This window comes from Notothenia coriiceps, unplaced genomic scaffold, assembly GCF_000735185.1.
Source record: "Notothenia coriiceps isolate Sejong01 unplaced genomic scaffold, NC01 NC01_scaffold00023275, whole genome shotgun sequence".
Taxonomy (NCBI): Eukaryota; Metazoa; Chordata; class Actinopteri; order Perciformes; family Nototheniidae; genus Notothenia; species Notothenia coriiceps.
The window spans coordinates 259,505-281,474 of NW_011355976.1; the positions used below are offsets into that span (position 1 = coordinate 259,505).

Below are 21,970 nucleotides of genomic sequence, written 5' to 3' on the forward strand. Positions count from 1 at the left end.
TTCCGGGGGGAGCTTCCCCCGGACCCCCCTTGAGAAGGTGAGGTCCGACCCCCATTAGCACTTTACCCCTGCCTATATGCCGTGAGCTGAATATGGAGCCTTCATTGTAACAGTAATTCAGATGCAATTAGCCTATATAAAAGGCCTCAAATTGGAAGCACTGTCTGGGCCGTCTTTTTCACTCAATTCTGCAATAGGTAGATCTCGCCTTTCACCTAGGCCGAGGTCGGTGATCTTGGGCTTAAAAAGGTTGGTGACCACTGATCTAGAGAATTCGAACGGCTCTTATCATGGCTGCCACTGAGGGACTTCCGGGTCATTTCACTCCGTTAGGAAGGTTCCTAAGCTAAATTGACTATTCGACCGCAACCCAGGGGCAGACCAGGTGCACCTGCACAGCAGGGAGACAGAAAGACAACAAGGAGGGGAGCACGTAACACAGACTATTGATCAAATCACTGAAAGAATGTTTACTTTATAGCCAGTTTTTCAAAGCCAGCCAAAAAAAAGATGATAAAGTAATTGATAATAAAACAAGCTGGTTTTAGATATTTTTTTTTTTAATTTCAGTTTACAATTTTCATGCTATCTGAGGACAAGGAGAACTAATGACCATGATGGCTCCATCCGTCCATGTGACTGTTAAAGTGTGTGTGACAGTTGTGGTGTGCCAGACAAATATTTAACAAGCTAAAAAATATTTTCAATTTTCTAAGAGAATGAAAAGCAACCCTACTAAAGTAATCTTAAACTATTCATTCTGTCCAGATTTTCTCTTTATTTCCTAAATAATGAGAAAATCAATAATATTTACCCTAACCATACCAACTGGGGTCCCTGTAGGACTCTAATATCTACTTTCTGTCATAGCCCACATAAGCTCAATTTATCCTGACTATATCAAGTTGAGTCATCATAATGACTTAATATCCTTGATTTCTGTTACAACCAGTGCTTTTTGAAGTCTGAATGTATTTTCATTCAAAAGCAATAGATGAAACCATTTTTTAAAGTTCATAATTTCATAACGTATATATTTTCCATGGTTCTAGTTTAAAGTCAGACAATCACAATCGTTCAACAGACACAGATTGAGGCAGGCAACTTCCCTTACGTGCTTGTTCTATATTTATTTCACACAATCTGCAAATCAATTGAAACTTTTATTTCACCTAAGATGAAAAAAATGACATAACTAATATGTTTTTGACAAGAACTAAGTTAATATTTAGCTTTGAATGTTGTTCTTTGCAGTGTTTGATACTCTGAGCCCCCTGTCAGGATTTCTTGTTTGTTAAATATGTTGGTAGCATGAGGGTACCGGTGATAGTGTGCAGCCTCTTGTGCCATGTTTAACTTTCAGTCCCTGTGTTTGTTTATCAGGTGGGCTGTGCTGACCTGGAGCACATTGCTGCCAGTATGAAGGCCCTGCTGGCCCCTGGAGCCAATGATGGGACAGAAATGTTCGGAGCCCTGCCTCGGCCCCGTCTCAATACAGGGGACTTCTCCCTCAAGCACTAAGAGAGAGTGAGGCCAGTGGAGAGAAAGAGATAGAGGGGGAGAGAGATAGAGATAAAGGTTGTCATGACGGCCGGAGTTGGGTTGGCTGGCAGATGTGACGTGCAGTATGTGAAACAATGTAAAAGCTATTACCTCCATTTATTTCTCACTAACCAAATTTGAACTGCACATGCTTTGGGGAAAATGTTGTTATGAACACTAACATTTAAACATTTCAACACTATACCCCCACCAACCCCGTCACTACATGTCACAACACCAGCAACTACACAACCCTCAACACTACATTAAACACTAAAACGATGTGTGTAGGAGTCCAACTGGCACGGCCAATTGGTAACTGTTCAGCATTTAGTGTGCAAGGCTTGGTAGTGTGTCCTGTGGTAAAATTACCTGCGAAGTGAAGAGAGTTTGGAGAGCAGCATCAGGCTGGTGCAACATTCACGGCTCCAGTACTACATGCTAACGCCCTAACAGAAACCATTTTGAGCTATAGCCCCAATATTATAATGTGTAATAGTTCTAAAGCTCAGTTTCTCAGTTTCCTTAAAAAAGGATTGTTTGAAATTGGGTTTAAAGTGCTTATCCATGCTCAGTGTACAACCAACTACTACCAGTTTACAAAAACAAAGAGTACCAGCAGCGGAGCGTAGTTAAGCTACCTAAACGGAAGGCCCATCAACATTTAATTTTGTTTGATATCTGTTTATGTATTATTAGGTGTACACTATAGCTAATAACTTAAAAAAATACTGTACTCTTCAAAACCACCAGACTTATTGAAATATTTGTACTGGTGCAACAGGAGAATATTTCTTTACTTCAGGACTGGTACTTCTATCAGTTTCTCCTAACTATCCCTTTAAACAATTAATGGCTAAGAGAGGGAGTCAGTTACTTTTCTGAAACATGATATAAAATCTGTTTACAGGAACAGTTGAACATCTTTTATTTCACTCTCTTATGTCTATGCAAGAAGTTTGGAGCAAGACTCGCGAGATGGTTACCAAGTTAACATCCTGTAACTATAACTGTCTCCCAGCCTAGCCCTAGCTCATGGCCCTCTGCATTTAGCCCAACATATACTGGATTTTAGCATGAAGGACCAGAGCCAGTGATCTCCCAGACCCCATGGATGTTTTCAGGCACACATATGGAAAAAAGGTTGTCTTTTCAAAATGTGAGGACACCAGTTCCTCCAAATAACTGGCCTATTTGAAATTTTTCTTTTGCCAATGAATGACTGACTGATAGTATGATTGTAAAGCAATACTGAGTTATAGGTTGTTGTTTTTTCTGCTCCAGATATCTTGTTGAAATGACCGAGTGAATGAAAAAGTGACTGTATGAGAAAGAGAGAGCTGAATGAGTGGATTTGAAAGGAAAATGTCCGTCTTTGACATTTCAAAAACAAACAAATGTTCCGTTAAGTACGTTAAGTTTCAAATAAAGGAGCAACACAGAGAAAAAAAAGACTCATTGTATGTTTATGTGTAAGGGTACAATTATATTAAAGGCCACTAGAGGGCGTCAGCAGACTACTGAAGTGAATACAAATATATGCAGTCTATGGTTAATATCTGATCTACGGTCATCCCTGATATGCAGTATCAGACAAACATAATGCAACATCAGTGTTATTACAGAATAGTTTAATTTATTACTACATTCAGCACATAAAAAAGATGCAGACTCTTAAGTTAAACAAGCACTCTAGTACAGTCCTCTAGTACAGTCCTGCGTGTTACAAAAACATACAAGACCTAGACTAAAATACTAAGTTAAATAAAATACAGAAAAAGATACACAATAGCAAATTAAATAAGTAGCCATCTTGGATATAATATGAGATGAATAATTGTTCGTCATGCAACCAGAGAAAGCAAACTACAAAGATGGCACAACGTGCTGCTTTTACAACTCCAACACTTGTTCCCCAAACATTGTCGCCCAACCCCCTCATTACGAATCATGCTCAATCCTCTTCCGTGTCACTGATCATTTTTCCGGATAAGGCAGAATGAATTTGTGCCAACCCAGAACGCGGGGTAAATCTTCTCTGTGATGTTGGCCTTGAACTTGTGAATCAGCCGCACCTCCTTGTTCTCCCCTTCTCCTTCCACAATGAGCAACTTGATAATGCCGGCGGGCTGGTCGATGTACATGCCCATGGTGGAGGTCAGGGGGAGGGAGACATCCACGTTATCGCTGTTGTGCCACACTTGGTAACAGGATCCAGACCAGCCGGCCCCCCAGGAGACACTGTTCTCCCCGAGGCCGCAGGGGCCACGGCCGTCCTGGACCTTCCGGGGCGCGCTCTCAAACACGGCCCCAATGACCACCCAGCCATCGTAGTCCACCTCCCAGTACGCTCTGTATCCCATCACACCCTCCTTACACAGCACCTGATGAGGAAGGAGGCACACAGAAGGAAATGAGGCGGGCTACAGTCCAAAGTTTAGAAAATGGTGTCCCTTCTGAATGTATCAACCTTCACATTACAAACATGTTGCTTTTAATTTTTATATAGCGAACTGAATATGTTCGGTTTTTAGACTGGCTAGCTATTACGTGCATTTTTCAGATGTTTGACAGAACAAAACTAATTAATTAGTATATATTTATATCGTGACTATTCTCAAACAAGCCAGGACCCTAAAATATTTAGTAAAGACTGAAGTAAATACATTACATTTATTTAAGTACTGTATCACTTTGAAGATGTGTGACACCAGTATTCCCATTTAAAGGTCTCCTGTACTGTTTTTCATCAATATATTATAGGTCTCTCGGATATACAAAACATGTAGCATCCCATAATCCCTCTGTTTCAGCCCTGTTTCAAAAGTGCTGATTCTCTGTGTTTTACTTTAGATGAAAATAAGGTGCCACTCCCAACACCCTCTGTGAGATATTTGGTTAAAAAGAACACAATGGAGCTCTAGGAGGAGATTCAGGTGATAAGGTGGGGTGGGGGGGGGTTACCTTGGTTGGTGATGGTTACACAAGCCAAAAAATCGTTATGACATCATAAAGTGGCCAAAATCGGATCAGCTCATTTTCAGACAGGTTTTTATATAAATGGATCAGGACAACAAGTGAGAGAATTCTTTTTTCCTGAAACTTCCAGAATGTCTTTACACAGAGGGGACACATGTTTATGTATAAAAGACATCAAAAAGTGAATTTTGCACAATAGGTGACCTTTAAATACTTAAATATAGTTAACAGGCCTACCTGTGGAGAGTGTTCATATCTCTCAGGCCTGTTGGGGTACGGGCAGACGGCCTCTGAAGTACGGGCCACCTTGGACCCTGCCTCTGAGATCCACAACAGTTTCTGTGCCGTTTTATCATCGAGAGAGATGGGCAAAAAATCTGAGAGAAACAAATACAAGCAGAAAGTGGGAGACACAAGGTGAAGAAGCAGCAAGACAGGTTTATGTTTCTTATAGATACAACATGTTAAATGGTATAATACATTTTAAAAGACTTACGTTGGAGGAAGTCAGCCCTGGTTGTGGGCTCAGCAAGATTTGGATCATATGGCGGCAGCTTCTCTGAGGTGTCAGACAGGAGAGAATTATAAGGAAATGCATACAACTGGATCATAAGTGTATTATCACATTAAGATGACACTATGTAGCTCTTTACCTTCTGGAGCATTGCTGTTTTTTCTTCCTGCAAAAGAAGAAGATAGCTTGTCATTTCACTGCAACAATAATATATAAGACATTGAGATACTATACAGTGGTGGAAAGTAACTAAGTCCACTTACTAAAGTGTTCAGTTTTGAGGTACTTCTACTTCCATTTGTGCTCTTTGAATGGTCCTTAACTACATTTCAGAGGGAAAGTATTTTGTGTTCTTACTCCACTACATTCATCTCACACCTTTAGTTATACAATATATATTTATATCAGGATTTCACAAACAAAACATATAGCTTTACTATGGAAGTCAATAGAGGACTCAAATAAAATGATATAAAACTGTAATTTCAAAATGGCATTATTCTGTATAATGTAAAGCAATTCAATGACTAATGCCCTTTTGATTTCTAAAGGTTAGAAATGTCATCATAATTTCATCTGTGGATTAGATCATGCTTGCACAGATGTGACTTCTACATAACAAGTAGCCTATGTTTTACTTTCATTATTTTCTAGAAATACTTCAGTCTTTTTTGAGGCAGGACTTTTACTTTTATTGGAGTGTTTTTATACTATAATACTTCTACGTGTGTGAAGGTTTTGATTTGTCCAGCACTGTTTAATATGTTGGCCTCTCCTTGGATGACAATCTTTTGTGTGACACCAACTGATAAACTGCATCCAGCATCTTCAAAGCTTCTCATCTTCATCAACGCTTCTTTTAGGCTGCCATTCACAGACGGTAAATCAGCTTTAACTCTCAATGTGTTTAATGTGTTGATCACACGCAGGAGTATGTGTACTATGTCGGCTCAGTCCTGATTCATGAAGTTTAAGGTTTCGACATAAGGAATCTGGAGGCCAGAGCATACCTCCGAGGACACACATCATGGCCACTGACAACATGGAGTTTCATTCTAAGAATATTTCGGTAAGATGCTGTTACTTCAAACCGCCAAGGGCATGTTTGTCACTGTGGGCGGGTGTATAATCTCTGTTTGTTCCTCCTCCAGTTTGTCAGTCAATGTGTCTTCTGACATTCGGAGGAAACTGCTATCCAATTCTGGCCAGTCAGGTCATCATCGGTCCCCCTCTGTGTCCATCTAAGTCAGCCACGCTCAAATTACTGTTCCTCATATTTCACACGGACAACTAATTCCTCATCCTTCTTACTCGCCTATCAGACTGTGACATCACCACATCACATTATTTTGTGTGTCCTTTGCTTTTGCCATAATTAGACAGAACATCATCTATATTTCTGATTCCATATATGAGGAAGGATGCAATTTCCATACAGCTCATGGCTGTGTAGCAAATGCATGAATGGTCCTTAGAACATCGTTTCTTACCGTGTGTCATGTTGACCTCCAGGGTTTCTAATTGATGTTCCCTTTAATGTTCAAAAATAGCACTGTTCTGCTGAGTTTGAGAATATCACATTATGTATAAGCAAGTTCCAACTAATTAAATTGCGAGAAATATTTAAACCCAAGATTACATAGCTGTATCATACTGGCAAATGGAAACTAAAATAGTAATACTCAAGTACTAGTAAATATTTAACACTAGAAATGGGTCATTTTAAGTTTAGCATTTTTATTTTGTCTTGTGCTTCATCTTTTTAAAGTACAACTTGTTTATAGGCTATTTATAGTTCTATTTTGTATTTTATTTGATTGTTTCATGACAAACTTGAACCAAACCAAACCAAGAAGATCTTTAAAGTTAATGTTAGCATATGTTAAACCTAATGTGTTCATGAATCATTACCTGAAAAAGTAAATGCACTGAATGCCCTTTTTAAACATGGCGGTTGGTCTTTGATCAAAGCAGTGATAGTGCTCATTATGTCCGCAGAGGGAGCCAGCTCTTTAAGGTGCGATGGTTTATCCTGGGAGATGTCTTCGCCTTAGGAAACATAACCTCTCAGACCTGCGTGACCCTATGCTGAGGGCGGACATATTGAGTCTGGTGTAAAACCTGCAGTCATTAGACATGATGGAGGCTCTTGCATTGCTTTGCATGAACCTGCTGTTCCTCTAAGTGTGCCTAATGTGTTCTGAGAGGGCCGCCTTTAAAACGGTTGGCTTTGAAGTAAGAGATCCCACCGATCCTTTATAGTCAAAAATACTAAGCAGTCATTTAAAATCTAAATATATATACAGTATTAGTGTATTGTTATGCTGGAGAACATAGTGTTGAAGACAATTACTGGACTGAAGCCACTAAGACCGGAAAATTTGATAATTGACTTGGCATGCAGAAATATTAAGCCTACAGAGGCTTAGGGTCCAATAACACAGTAGACTTCAGTTTTGATATTGTCCGCCATGTGGCCTTACTGACTTTGGCAGCAAGCCTGCTGGAGTATCGTCGATCTGACCTTCAGATGTACAGAGCAGACAGGGAGAGAGGAGAGCGTTGGCCATGTTGCCTTCGTTTGATATTGGTGTTGCAAAAGACGCTGGTGACAGATCACTTCATTCATCTTGCCTCCCCTACGTTCCCTGATCTCGCCTCAGAGGAACACAGCAGGTGAGCAAGGAACCCGATGAAAGCAAAGCCAAGTGGAATAGTGCTGGGTTTTGCCGAGCATTAAGAGGAATTACTGAGAATAGAGTTGAAGACAGACGTATAACATTTATCATCTTGAAATCTGCGTGATCTTTCTGGCTTGTATTCAAGGGGAGTTAGGCAAACAACCCAGTAACGTTGGAGTAAGATATCAGGCTGGCACAAAGTGTGTTGGGTGATTTGGAGATGTGCCAGCTCTCTGGCTGCTCTGTCGAGGTTAAACCCTGCGGATGCTCAGCTGGATCAACAGGAAAGTCCCTCAGAGATAAACAGATAGCTAAACAGATTAATTGCTTGACATCACAGCTACAGAGACACGAAGGAGATGGAATGGGATGCAAGAGGGAGGTGTGAGACATTGAAATATTTTAGGGCAGTGGGACCATAAAAAAAGACACCTCATAAATCAAGTTGGAAATATTGGCTGAATATCTGGATGAAGCTGTTGTGGTTGAGCAAAGGAGCTGAGCTGGAGTTGTCTAAAACATCAAGCAGATGACAGGTGGATTTGGGTATGGATTCACCCCAACAACAAAGACAAAGTTTCGTCCTCATGTTTAAAGGAGTGCACAGTTCAGCAAGACCCCACCAAAAGGTCAACATTGGATCTTGATGAGAGCTGTTTGTTTTTCCATTTTAGACTTTTCCCTACCCAGATTCCCATCCCAGTGGGATAGAGCTACATTATCTGTGTGGATCAAGTTCAAAACATCCTACTGAGGCAGCAAGATTGAAATATAGTGGGAGGGAATGGGATGAGCATGGTTGGCTCCGTGCCAGGCTCATCCCTCTTCCCTGTCAAGACTGACTGGCTGAAAGCCCAGTGCACATGTGAGGTGGAGACGGTAAGGAAATAACACGGAAAGACAGATGCATGAAGGATTCTGGAATAATGGAAGCCATTTAAAGAGCTGGTACAAAAACAAGAGGGACCCATATATAAATAGTGTATCCTCCTTCCCAGAATTACCACTTTGAATAGGTAATTCACTCATGTTTAGCAACCTTTGATACATCATAGTTCAGAGGACAGGGTGCCGTTTGTCACATATTGGCTGATTTATATAGCCAGGGCTTTCATATTTTCAACTGGAATAACTGTAACTGCAGCAATTCACAATTCATAACTGTGACTGCCAGAGGAGGAATTAAGAACATTTGGGCTCAGGGCTGGAAGGGAGAGTTGGTGGGTGTCTGAGTTGTGGAAGCTTGTATGGAATAGGGAAACACTCAGCATAGATGATAAATATCCCAAAAAAGCAGGAAAGAGACTAGATATGTTTTTACGAAGAACTACCAGTAGTGACAGAGTGGAGACAGGTGTGTCATTTTAGAAGGGAAAGAAATACAATCTCTGAAATTGTAGATTAGGCTTTGACATTAAGGGGAATTTGATAAGCAACGACACAAGTGCAGAAGAAACCATAACCGCCATGGGAGAGGATCATTCGTGCACTTTGTTGACATGAGTAATGGTCCGAAGGAAACACGCAGTATCCAAGGTGAGGGAAGGTTTTGATCTATGCTGACATACTGGGAGGGTCAGCACGAGGTAACTTGACAACTTTAAAACAAACATCATATGATACACAAACTTAATTGATCATAAAACACTGTGCCAAGTAATAAATACATTTGATCTGCTTGATGACATATTTTGAATAAACTAGGACTTTGCTAGATTAACAATATAGTACATCTCTGTGTTCTCTGGTTTTTATAGGGTTGCATTGCAAAAAGAGAGTGAAAACTCATTTAGAACTTAATAGATAATTGCGATTTTTATATAACATTTGAAACCCTGAAGCTCTGATTCTCCTTAAACTAAGGAATGGTTTGTCTTTTTTGCATATGACTTTCAGTGCAAAATAGAAAGAGAAAAAGCTCTGAAAGGTTACTCAGATTGGAAACAGAGATGTGTGTTTAGACGTCACACGGTATTAAGCAATATAAATCAGAGAATATCACACATTTAAATCAGATTAAAATGTCCAAAATCTGAGTGACAAATGATAAAAACCCTCTTTAAAGGTATAAGACATTTTAGCTTCCACATTTGCTTAGAACTATTAGTCCTACTTATACCTGAACTTTAATTGATGAAGTAGCAAAGGCACATTTAAATAAATCAAAATACGTAGACAGGAGCTGCTTTCACTCTAACGGCACATGGTGTTTGCCCTCACAAGTCCCAGTAGGAACTCAGGTATCGGTTTCTTACCTGCTTTCCTGGGGACAGGCATGATTCCCTTGGTGTTCACAGCGCTGATTGGGATCAAACGGGGAGGTCTTGTGATAGTGTGCCTGTGCGTCTCTGGGGGGTCTCTCTTATTGACTTCAAATGAGGTNGGTGGGGGGGGTGGTGGAGGGGGGTTGCATACATTTTGGTTGGATGTAACCGTGACCCAAAGGGATGGTCCACCTGTCCTCGTGTCACATGAAACTCACAATCCTTTCCAGGGATCAGATAGAAAGAGACAAGCAAATACCCAGTATATCCCAAGTATGCATGCTCATTTGCAAACACATGGACTGAGCATGTGTGTGAGGCACACGCCCCAGATGTAGCAAACACAATTACGTGAAATAATGACAGAAACGTAATAATTAAACTAAAGAACATTTTGCATTGGGGGACAAAGGTGATGCACACATGTCTAGAATATTTGAAGATGTTGGTGCCTGAATTGACATGTGCACTTTATTTCTTGTGCTTAGTATGAAGCCTTACCAACACGATGACATCACTCCCAAGCATGAATGGCCACTAATTCAAAACTACCTCTTAAAACTGACCCTGACACAAGCTGTAGGTGTTTGTGTCTGTGTGGGGCGCAATGGGGGCCGTCAGTATTTAAGATGGCAACCAGCTTCTCACTGGCGAGCTGTCGTCAATCTCAGCTCTCATCAGTCAGCAGCTGCTGTAAAGGCACTCTGGAAGAGAAGTAGGGCTAAGTGTACTTAAGTGCTGGTGTGGTCATAGCTTGAAAATAACAGCAGCCTTTGTACACAGATGTTGATTACATTCTTTTAATTGAATACAAAGTACAGGACAGGCAGGCCCTAAAGACATGATTGGGCGACTCACAGTCCAGACACACATTTTCTTCTATGATTCTTTGTCTGAGCATTTGAGCTTGGTATGTAGGGAGCATTTTAACATTTAAAACTTTTATATTACCCATCTCGAATCTTAGCAAGAGTAGGGGTACTGCAGCTCGGACAAGATCACATTTAAAACATGTTTACTTTCTGAGGAGGCCCTGCTGTCCAAAAATAGAGAATCATTAGTAAGACAGGAGCATGTCTGGGTTAAAGTTCAGGTTCAGGTTCAGGTGCAGGTAATAGAAGCTTGAGAGCAATAGCAGGCAGCTAGAAAGCAACATTGATACTTACAAACTGACAATGAATGTGAATGAATAAGGCGGGGAGAAAAGGAAGCTCAGGTGAGGAGAATGAGGTGATTGCAGAGCAAATGGGAATGTCAGGACCGGGGGTGTAGGGGAAGACAGGTCTGAGGCTATCTGATGGATAATAAAGATTAATGTTGAAGTTTGGAGTAGTGGGAATGTGGCTGGAAGGATGGACAGAGTGACAGAGTGAAAGGAAAACACACAACAATAGTATGTACTGTGAGCAGCATTTTATTTTTGAAAATGGTAGTTTAATTGTACCTTCTTTTTATATTGTTTGCTATTTTAGTCAACAATTATTTAAAAGAAAACACAAACACACAATACAATAAAATACAAATCTGTAATAAGTAAGTGATAACTATAACAAATATACAAGTACAAATATGTTACATTGTACTTAAGTACAGTACTTAAGTGATTGTCTTGTTCCTTTGTTATTAACAACCACAGTAATACATGTTCACCAAATGAAAAGCAATACATTATCAGACAATGTTTGGAATATTTATTTTACTGGCACATTTTAATTGACTTAAGTTAATAGGAAATAACTCCCTGTCACAAGACAGTGTCTCAATGCTATTAGAAGAATAATTTAAATGAAGTGTAACTACCCGCTTAACGCCCGCTCCTTTAATACCAGATATTCTCCGTGTGAAGCACGAACACATTTCAACACCTGCTTCTTACTGCTGTCAATGAGAGGGCTTAAATAGTATTGTACCCTAACCTTTGGGTGTGTTTAGGGTTGCTATGTTATACATTCAAGGATATTATGTAATATTCAAGTGTATATTACCTTCTAGCTTGGCCATTAAAAATGTCCTACACGCTAACATGGTGGTGCTATGGTGACATGTATAACATGATTGGGTGTGGGGGATATCTTAAGTGTGAGCCTGTAATCTGCGAAGGCCTGCTGGGATCCTTTCAGTGACTTCGTGAAGTTTTCTTTGCTCTCTGATTGACAAGGCAGGTGCTTCCTCCTCTCACTTCTGGCTCACTGCTTTGTATCCTTGTGTCCTCATTGGCTCTCAGTTTGAACACCGTGGGGTGTTTTTATTCTAGAGTAAAGGACACAGCTGTTGTTTGATAACAACTTATTGTGAATAATTAATTAATATAATTATTATTATTATTAAGAATAATTGACTTGAGTTCCAAAAGATACAACATTGTAAATATTCAATTACGATTAAAAGTCTGTTATTTTAAATCCAGCTAAAGTACTCTCAGCCAAAGTGAAAGAAGAAATTGTCCCCAATAATTGATTGGTTATATTTAATGGCATTTTAGATTGTTAATCCTGATAAATGTATAAGCAGCATGTTTTTATTTACTTATATTGAGCAAATGTTAACTTATATACAGACAGGTAGTTTATTGAGAGCACCAGATAAATCTGAGGATCATAATGATTAATGGTGGAGAAAATAATAAGAATAAAACTTGTATATGTTTTATGAACTTTTCTGGAATATGTATTGATGAGTGGGGCTTTTAGTAATATATCAATTATAATGAGACACGCATAGTAAAAATGTCCAGATTTACAGTGTGATAATGACAGGCTAAAATCAACTCTCCCCCCAACACTTTAGTGCAACATAAACTGCTTCTAAATCATATAGGATGTCAAGAGAGGGGGGCAAGAGAGGGGGGGGGGGGGGGGGGGGTTGTCCTGCCTATCACATGGTGTCATGCTGACATTGGTGGTGTCCAGGCGACAGAGCCATGAGATTTATAGGTAACTGCTGCTAAGCAAGCGGCTGCCTGTTTCATGTATCTCTGCCATCATGTGTACTCCTGCTAAATTGCTCTGCATTACATCATTTACCTTCTAACCTCTCTCTATGTTATTAAAACCACACGAGCGATTGGATAGCTTGTCAATTAACTGTTGAAAGTGCTAGTACATCATATTAATAAATCATCACATTTGAAATGATTTACAGCCACTACTGGCCTCTTCTGCATTTTAGTTTGTATGTCACACTAAGCATTCCTTTATGACACAACAGGAAGTGCTCTAAACACATTGATGCACTTACCAATGACAGGTGCCTGGAGTGAAGGGCAAAGCATCAATTGATGTTCATTTAGATTAGAGAGTAGATAAGTAGTCTTATCTGTTTTGTGAGAGGAGTAATACCAATACTGATGCAGCTGGTGCTGTATGGTCAAAGCTACCAGTTATGTTAACCACAATCTCATTTGAAGTCTGATTTAACAGAGGTTTTACAATAACCTAAAGCAAAATGTTGGTTTTTAGCTTGTCCTGGTTATGTTATGTTAGCTATGTAAGGTTTTTTGTGGGCGGCCACACTAATGGAGTAAAGAGCCAGACTTCATAGAGAGGTGCAAAACGTGACAGTCGTTTGAATATGCTTATTTAGGGACCATCCAATAAGAAAGGAACTTTATCAAGAGTTTACTAAACAGGCGGATAAATACACAGCTTCAATAAAAGTGTGAATGACTCAAACTTGCTCTAATCTGACCTGGAACAGACATGTTAAAGAGATTTATCAAGGTCTTTGAAGACAGTAGTGTTGAAGCACAACAAGAAGCGGAGGTTTCTCGATACTGGATCTTCCTTATTGAATTAAACAACATTTAAAAAAAGGAACAATAGCAATCTCCTAGGGTGTACTGTGTGTGAGTCTTTTACTTACTAAATGTTTCATGTGATTACTACAATTTTAAGCAGGTCCATTTGACTTGGATATGACTTTGTTATTTTTAGTCGTATGATGATTTCTGCCTGTAGTCTGTGATACACTTGTTGAAAGCAACATGTGTTCACAGAATGTGTGGTCTTAGTGTATTTGCAAACATACATGATTCCATTCCTAATGATCACCACAATCATGTGTCTCAGTGTCCCCCAGCTTCTTGGTAGACGGACATACATCACAGATCCTGCTGATAGGCCTCCCATGACTCATTAGTGTTTTTGCTGAAAGTAGAATAGCTGAGATTGTTGAGTTTTCAAAGTGGAATGAGGAGCTGGACTGCAAAAACTTTAATACAAGTTTTTACTTTGATCATTGTGTAACCCTGATAATATCACACGAGAACACACAGCTTCTCTCGCTGTAACCTCTGCCCCCATCTGACAGAAGCAGATCTCTTTACAAATAGATTACTTGTGTCGTTCGGCTCACCTCCTTCTATTTCTCCAGTTTCCCTCAGCTGTTGTTATCACCTTATTTCACAGCAAAAGAACGTGAAGAGCAGTCACAGGAGAGGGCGGTGCGCTGTGTGACTCCGTGTGGCATTCTGAGAAAGGCCTGGCTGCCGATTGGACGAGGCCAGAGGACACTGAAGTGTTGAAGCTCAATGCTGAGACTCCAAAAATAAGAGGATGTTCCTCACAGTTTGACACGGGACTAAAAGCAGCCAGACTGACTGACTGACATGAGGAAAAGGGTGGGCAATGTTGCCACAAGGATTTCTGGGATATTCCGTTTCTACAGCTGTGATGGTTTGAGTCCGTGATCCGTCTTCCTGACTCCTGATGAATATAAATACTCAGTTAGGTGTCAGGAGGATGAAGCTTGGATGTTCACTTTGGCTCCCCACGATGAAGGTAGTGATCCCAGTACGACCAGTGTTTTCCCTCAAAATGTAGACGGGACTGTCCTTAACATGCTGAGCTGTATCCTTGCTTTTAACATGGCTTTTGTAGGATTTCGAATTGTAGTGCTAGCATTTATTTAAATCACCAATGTTAACACAGTTGCCGTCTTAAAGTATGAGGCTCAATGCTAATTTGTATTGTTTTTGTTAAGGTAAAACCACACACAATTGTTTAGATGTCTTTGTTTTACATTGGTTAAACAAACTGGAAGACTGACAGGTTTAAATAAGGACAGGTACGTTTTTCAGTGTGAAGTGCACAACAATGCCTCTAACAAACTGAGTCGTTTTAGTAAAGCTATTCTTCCAACTTCACAATTGATAGAAGGCTGGCCTAGTCACAACTGGGATATCAGCTTAACATAAAACATCTTAAATCTAACCACAGCAAAAGGCCAAAAACTGTTTAAGGCTCCTGCATATTTATACTACTATTATGATTTAAAGTCGTTTGCACTTTCTTGGACTGAAAAACCGATCCTATATCCACTGTGGGGAATTTCTGTACCTCCTGTCTATATTAACAGCATTAAGTGAATACCGCCACAACCGTTGACACTTGTTGGGGAAGAGCAGCAGCCGCTCTTATCCTTGATAAACCCCTGGCTGCATTAAAAAGGAATAAACAGCTGAGTGGAGGATTTCCCGTTCAAATGTGGCAAACTGAAACAGAAGTGGTTTACGCCCCCTCACCCACAGTGGAGAAACCATTCACACAGGCTTGACCATCTTCAAATAAATGTTCATCCCACTGACTTTCTTGAATTAGGCAACCAGTTTTCAAAACGTTCCATTATAGCGTACATTTTTAACGCAATTAAACACATGAGTGCTGATTTAAAGGGGCCATGTTATGCCACTTTTCAGGATCATAGTTAATATGTTTGGATTGTACAAGAAAGTGTTTCCATGCTTTGATGTTAAATAAGCACTGATAAAGTAAGTTTTTCCTATTATTTCCCCTTTAATAATAAATGTTTTCATTTAACCCCTGGGTGGGAAGTGTGCAGCAGAAAGATTACATTTAATAATACAAAATAACGGCCGCAAAAGTATCTTTACTTAACTTAATTTTATTTAATTCATGACAACATTATTTTCTAAAACCATGAATAATATTCATTATCTTAAAAGGCATCTAGTAAATAACATTTTGCTTCACTAAGAGATTACTGTTACTACTGCCTGCTGTATATCTATCTCAGTTCATGTTTAATAATACATTATACACTATACTATTGTTACAACTAAATCTGAGCCTCAGAGTAAAACCGCCCCGTATCTCAACATTAAGACTCTTTAGTCCGAGTGACAGACGAGAAAAAGACAGGCCAAGTAATAAATACTTTATTTTCACATTAGTATTAAAATGCAGTCGTCTGCAGGGCACAATATCTCCTTTATGCTGTACAAGTTTAAGCTGCGCGTGTGACAAACATTTATCATTCTTAAATAGCATTATGTACAGCAATTAAAATATGTGTAAGAGAGTTATTGTTCAGGAAATGTTGAGCAAAAAAAAAGAAGCTCATCGGCCACCTCCATTGGCTGCTCCGCCTCCGGCGCCTCCACCTGATTGGTCCTGAGCACCAGACATCATGAGGAAGAGAACGAGCGGCACGATGTACATCCACTAGAGAGGACAGATAAAATACATTGATATTAGCAACATAACATTTGTACGTTTTTTTTTTTTTTAAATGTCACATGATCAATCCCCGATTGGCATCCCAGATTAGGTTCAGTTATTTTCTGAACAGAAGAAAAGTTAAAATAGGGTGATAGAGTTAAGAATAAAGAATTCATTCTCAGGATCAAGGCCAAACACATGTCAAACATATTCACACTGAGAATGTAGTTTTAGGATTTCTTAATGATTACAGCATGGAGCTTTCCCCCTACAAAGTACTTTCAAATCCTGAAAATGTGACTTTTTTCAGTAATTTCTTTAAACATGTATTTGACATTGAAACTGGAAAAAACATCAGAGTGGAAAAGAGGGAACAACAGGGAACAAACAATGGGATGGTGATTCAGTTAGTTGTGTTGCTCAGAAGTTTAACAGACAGGTTGACAACAGGCGGAAGGCAGACAGAAAGAGCCACGAGTAAGAACACAGTACTTCAGTGGGAATCAGCTCTGCTCACTGCCTCCCCCTGCTGGGGGCTGTGCTGCACTGGAGACCACGAGGAAGATAGCTCCTCCAAGAATCAAATACCACTGGAACACATCACAGCACCGAGTCAACACACTATCACTGAACACAGCAAGATACACTCAGCAGCACAGAGATCATAAAGCAGCTTAGAGGATCCAAGCAACAGGACACACGCCCGGTTCTGTGTGGGAATGTTAAATAAACATGGCGTCTTCTCAAACTGACAGCTCAAAATGTCAGTAGAAAAACACATTCTCAGCGCTGACTGATTTTCATGTTGCAAATGTTCTAATTTTACTTTGTGGGCAGAATTATCTCGGATGACAAAGACTGTATGGCAGTACAGAGCCAGGTCTTAAGCCCCAATAAGGACAGGATGCTTTCACACAATCACTAATCTGGCAATTGGTAAACAAGCTATGTGCTTGGTGTGAAAGCTGTCAAACTAACTCCAATGAGGACCCCCCTTTTAAAGACTGCCTGAGAAGAGGGAGTCTTGGACCAGTTCCAAACAACTTCTGGTCTGCTTTGTTTATGATGTGAAAGCAAAGCAAAGCAACCAGAGTACTGTGTAATAATAGATATATCATATAATAGATAAACAGTATGTTTAAAACATAAAACTATTAAATCAATCCTTTGGTTGTGAACCTTTCAGAAAGCGATCTCACAATCTATCAAGAGAGGGAAAGCCTGTATTCATCATATGATAACCATGGTAACGCACACAACATGAGCGTGGGGATTTCTTCCCCTGATGAACCACATTTTCTAGTTTTTTAATGTAACAATTTTTGGCAAATGAAAGAGAAATAAATGATTGCACTTCAGTACTGATGTCCCCATATTCTGTGTAAAACATGCTGCATGCATAGAAAAAGTTAAGGTGGGTCTGATAGAGAAACAAATGTGCTTAATTTGCATTTTTTATATGGGTCATTACAAATCATCAGAGCCCAATTACTGAAGGCAGATAATAAATCTGTAGGCCCTGCCTGCTGGCCTTATCAGCTCAGTAGGAGTACTTACATATTTAGCAAAGAAAGATTTCTGCTCTTGTGGATTCTTCCCTTTCTTCTCAGTTTCCATTTCCATTCTTTCAAGGAACAGAGCCGTCTCAGGTCTGGAAGAAATTTGGCAATTAGTATTCAAACAAACCCCAAAACAGAAAGTGTATCGAAAGGCAGAGCAGCGCAGGGAGAATTGTTCTACCTATTGGGAAATGATGTAAAGCTCCTACGCCAAGGCAAATAGATCTGAATCAAAGGCTTCTGAAAAAGCTACCCAAGAGGATTTCTCTCATGCACAGAAAGCTACAGATACAGGAATGTTCTAACAAAAGCACTCTGGCTTTATCTAGCAGTCGAGATTGGAAGGAAGAAAACTGAGAATTAAAATAAAACAAATCCATGAAATAAGACTGACCCCGGTGCGTTGACAGGACCCATGACACTGAGTGTGGTGTTGAAAACCTCAAGGTCAACCTCATCCTCAACCTCAGTGCCTCTGCAGGCTCCAGGGAGCGTCACTATGGAGACCCCGATGAGGTACCCGGAGACGTCAGTGTGGAGGGAGATGACGTCGCTCAGATGGGACTCAACCATGGCACACTGAGGATCAGAGCAAAATGAAGGTTCATGTTTTCATATTCATTAGCTGGATGTGGAAAAGAATACAACTCTGGGAAAAAGTACTCTTCTCATTGTACTTGTATAAATGACAATAAATGCTTCTAATCTAATCTAAAGGCTGGTAGCAGATCAATGATATTGTTGTTTATGTAAAAGACAACAATTTTAAATGTCCCCTATGAATAATGTACATGACTGGGGACTCAAGTCATTTATAATACTTTTGTCTTAACAAGTAATTTGGTTTTGTAATATCAATAATTGTGCCATTTTTACAAGACGAATAAAAATGTATAGCATAAAAAAATCCACAACAACACTTTTACTTACTTAAATATAACTGATAGAAAATTGTCAAAACAGAATACACTATCACAAAATGAGAGACAACTACTAAACAGTCAAAAACCATCTGCAGTTATGGGCCGAACGTTTGTTGTTGAGGCCAAGAAACCCTTTATAGTTAGTTTAAAAATCAATTGATTAATTAATATCATTAATGGCACATACCTTGCACAGAGAAATCTCAAACACTGATACGGCTCTAAATAAATTAAAACTGTTACAGTTCCCTCATACAGTCTTACTGTTGATGTAGCAAGTTTTTGTGAAGATTATTTCCTGGTCATGATAATATCAATACATACCGCTCTCACAAATGCTGTGAGGTAACCTTCCAGCTGCCGCTCTGTCTGTCTGTCTGCCTGCAGGAAAACACGAGGCACTCTGATCCTGTACAGACCGTCCACTGCAGCCACTTCCTGAAGTATAACAAACAAACACAGTTGTTAGGGATGCAGGTTCAAACCATGCTGATCACACTTAAATCTGTTTGTATGACCTCCAGCTCTCTGACCAGAGGTTTTATGTCTGAAGCCATTTGGTCAGTAGATAAAAAAACGTTTTTATTGGATTCAGGGATTTGGTTTGGACACATCCTTTAAAAAATGTCCCCTATTATAATGTTTTTCATCAATATATTATAGGTCTCAGATATATACAAAACATGTCTCTGAAGTGTTTGGCTCCAAACACCAGCATCCCATAATCCTCTCTGTTTCAGCCCTGTTCCAAAAGTGCTGATTCTCTAGCTGTGTCCCAATTCAGAGGCTGGGTCCTCCGCGGACTGCGAAATGAGACGGTCTACGGAGCATATCCTTGTACGTCACCGGCAGTTACCCCTACATTTTGCCGCCCCCGTCACCTAGCAACCAGCTGCAGTCACAAGTGCCGGTAATAATTTCTGACACTAGGCAAAATATTTTCAAACTGTTTTCAAAATTGTTTTCAAAACTGTTCAATATGGAGTCAGATCTAGCTGTACTTATTTTGGTGTTATATAATATGTTTAAATTATTTTCCCGAGGTCGCAACAGGCCCCCGTGAAGAGGGGCTTCATTCTCCCCGCGCATCTGGATAAATTGCGCAGTCTGCTCCTTGCTCCCTATCAAAACAAAATTGTTGAAGTAAGATTTGTATAACAAAAGCAGTTAAATAAATAAATTAGCTTTATAATGAATCCCAACAATATGAAAACCAAACAGGGTTTAGAAATATTTTCACTTCATATTATTTTATGTATGTAATATAAAGAAGACATCTCCAATTGCCCGTATATTTAAATACACAAATTAAATAGGTTTACTTTTCTCTCATGTCGTTTACTATTTGGGTGAGTACATTTAAAAACGAATCCAGCTGAAACCGTTGTAGCCGTTGATGGGACATTACAAGCCATATATTTTTTTTTTAAACTCATTCGTCACCGTCACCCGTTGCATCCTGGGATATGGTACACCGCGGAGTGTACATCAGATGTATCCTCTAAATCTGGGGAAAGAAGGCTGCATTTGCGGGCCGCATTCGGAGGAGTCTTGTCTTTTTTTTTTATTGGGACAGCCTTCGTTTGGCGGAAGTGACATATGCCGCTGAAATCGGACACAGCTCTAGTGTGCATTGAAGCACCTTTTGTGCAAAACAGAAAGCCAGATTTAGGGGTATCGTTCCATATTTACTAAAAGAGGTTTTTGCTAATACAAATGTATTTGTTCATTCAAGCCAGTGTGTTGAACTGCCGCAGAAAAACATAATGCAGAAAGCCTTTCTGCATTATGTTTTTCTGCGGCAGTTCAACACACTGGCTTGAATGAACAAATACATTTGTATTAGCAAAAACCTCTTTTAGTAAATATGGAACGANTACACTCTGGTACTTCTACTTTTACTCAAGAACAAGAACTGAGTACTTCTACTTTTACTCAAGTACAAGATCTGAGTACTTCTACTTTTACTCAAGTACAAGGTCTGAGGTATTTCTACTTTAACTTCTAAGTACAAGATCTGAGTACTTCTACCTTTACTCAAGTACAAGATCTGAGTACTTCTACTTTTACTCAAGTACAAGCAGATCTGAGTACTTCTACTTTTACTCAAGTACAAGATCTGAGTACTTCTACTTTTACTCAAGTACAAGATCTGAGTACTTATTCCACCTCTGGTATTGTATTAGCCTGAATTGTAGCCACAAAATCACGCAGAGCTGCATAAAAATAGACTCACAATGGTAACAAGTGGAAAATAATATTTACAAATATGTACAATGATTTGTAGGTAATTTTGACTAATCAAGACACCTGACTTATACATCTTCAAAGGAAGACTGTTTCTTCTACAATTACATGGGATTAAAGCAAAATGTAGTTTTACTTCTATAATACTTCAATTTTATATAAAAGACAGTTTGTTTTCATCTGTTTTCAAATAAACAAAGTAGTGGCTTTCAGAATATTAAACTTGTTTCGGCAAATTCAGATGATAAATACAACTTTGAAGCTTGTAATGGCATAATTACAAGCTTAGAACGGACTAATGTAACATCACAGCAAGCATAACAACAGCCGGTGTTTCTTGTGACTGTTTCCCCGGTAAACAAACACACTCGCGAGATTCCCCCAGAACAGTAATACAAAAGAAAATGTGTCTTCGGGTCAATGTGACTGATTTCGATAGAGCAAGTCACATTTGGTTTAGGCACGAAACATACTACCAGTAGAAATACATTGCTTTCAAAATCGCTCTGTGTCGAATCAATAGATTATATTTCGTGACTATAGCTGTGTCCCAATTCAGCGGCCGCATCCTCCTGAGGATTCATTCGGAGACCGCATACGTCACTTCCACCAAACGAAGGCTGTCCCAATAAAAAAAAAAGACAAGACTCCTCCGAATGCGGCCCGCAAATGCAGCCTTCTTTCCCCAGATTTAGAGGATACATCTAATGTACACTCCGCGGTGTACCATATCCCAGGATGCAACGGGTGACTGTGACGAATAAGTTTAAAAAAAAAATATATTGCTTGTAATGTCCCATCAA

At 39.5% G+C, this 21,970-nt stretch overlaps 3 protein-coding genes across 5 annotated transcripts in view; 1 reads left to right on the forward strand and 2 right to left on the reverse strand.

Moving 5' to 3' along the window:
* akt1s1 (AKT1 substrate 1 (proline-rich)) overlaps positions 1 to 2,990 on the forward strand; it is a 7,215-nt gene extending 4,225 nt beyond the window's left edge. The window contains exon 3 of the mRNA XM_010781498.1: positions 1,355 to 2,990. Coding sequence (XP_010779800.1) covers positions 1,355 to 1,521 — 167 coding nt within the window. The 3' untranslated portion in view covers positions 1,522 to 2,990. The remainder of the gene's footprint in view (positions 1 to 1,354) is intronic.
* LOC104954390 (tripartite motif-containing protein 16) lies at positions 2,991 to 10,047 on the reverse strand. Of its 2 annotated transcripts, none has more exons than XM_010781489.1 (5): positions 9,972 to 10,047; positions 5,175 to 5,201; positions 5,018 to 5,075; positions 4,759 to 4,898; positions 2,991 to 3,926 (listed from the first exon to the last, which is right to left on the reverse strand). In XM_010781489.1, the coding sequence occupies exons 2-5, from the start codon at positions 5,184 to 5,186 to the stop codon at positions 3,513 to 3,515; spliced, it is 624 nt and encodes a 207-aa protein (XP_010779791.1). In that variant the 5' UTR covers positions 5,187 to 5,201; positions 9,972 to 10,047; the 3' UTR covers positions 2,991 to 3,512. The 2 variants fall into 2 exon arrangements, with proteins under 2 accessions (XP_010779791.1, XP_010779790.1); XM_010781488.1 differs by having other exon boundaries at positions 5,018 to 5,080; positions 9,972 to 10,041.
* Positions 10,048 to 16,140: 6,093 nt separating this feature from the next.
* The window catches only part of emc10 (ER membrane protein complex subunit 10), a 6,967-nt gene continuing 1,137 nt past the window's right edge, over positions 16,141 to 21,970 (reverse strand). The window contains exons 4-8 of one of the 2 annotated variants that reach the window (XM_010781492.1): positions 19,245 to 19,358; positions 18,392 to 18,576; positions 17,996 to 18,089; positions 16,931 to 17,028; positions 16,141 to 16,441 (exon numbers count right to left, since the gene is read on the reverse strand). In XM_010781492.1, coding sequence (XP_010779794.1) covers positions 16,942 to 17,028; positions 17,996 to 18,089; positions 18,392 to 18,576; positions 19,245 to 19,358 — 480 coding nt within the window. In that variant the 3' untranslated portion in view covers positions 16,141 to 16,441; positions 16,931 to 16,941. The remainder of the gene's footprint in view (positions 16,442 to 16,930; positions 17,029 to 17,995; positions 18,090 to 18,391; positions 18,577 to 19,244; positions 19,359 to 21,970) is intronic. The other variant, XM_010781490.1, reaches the window with a different exon arrangement.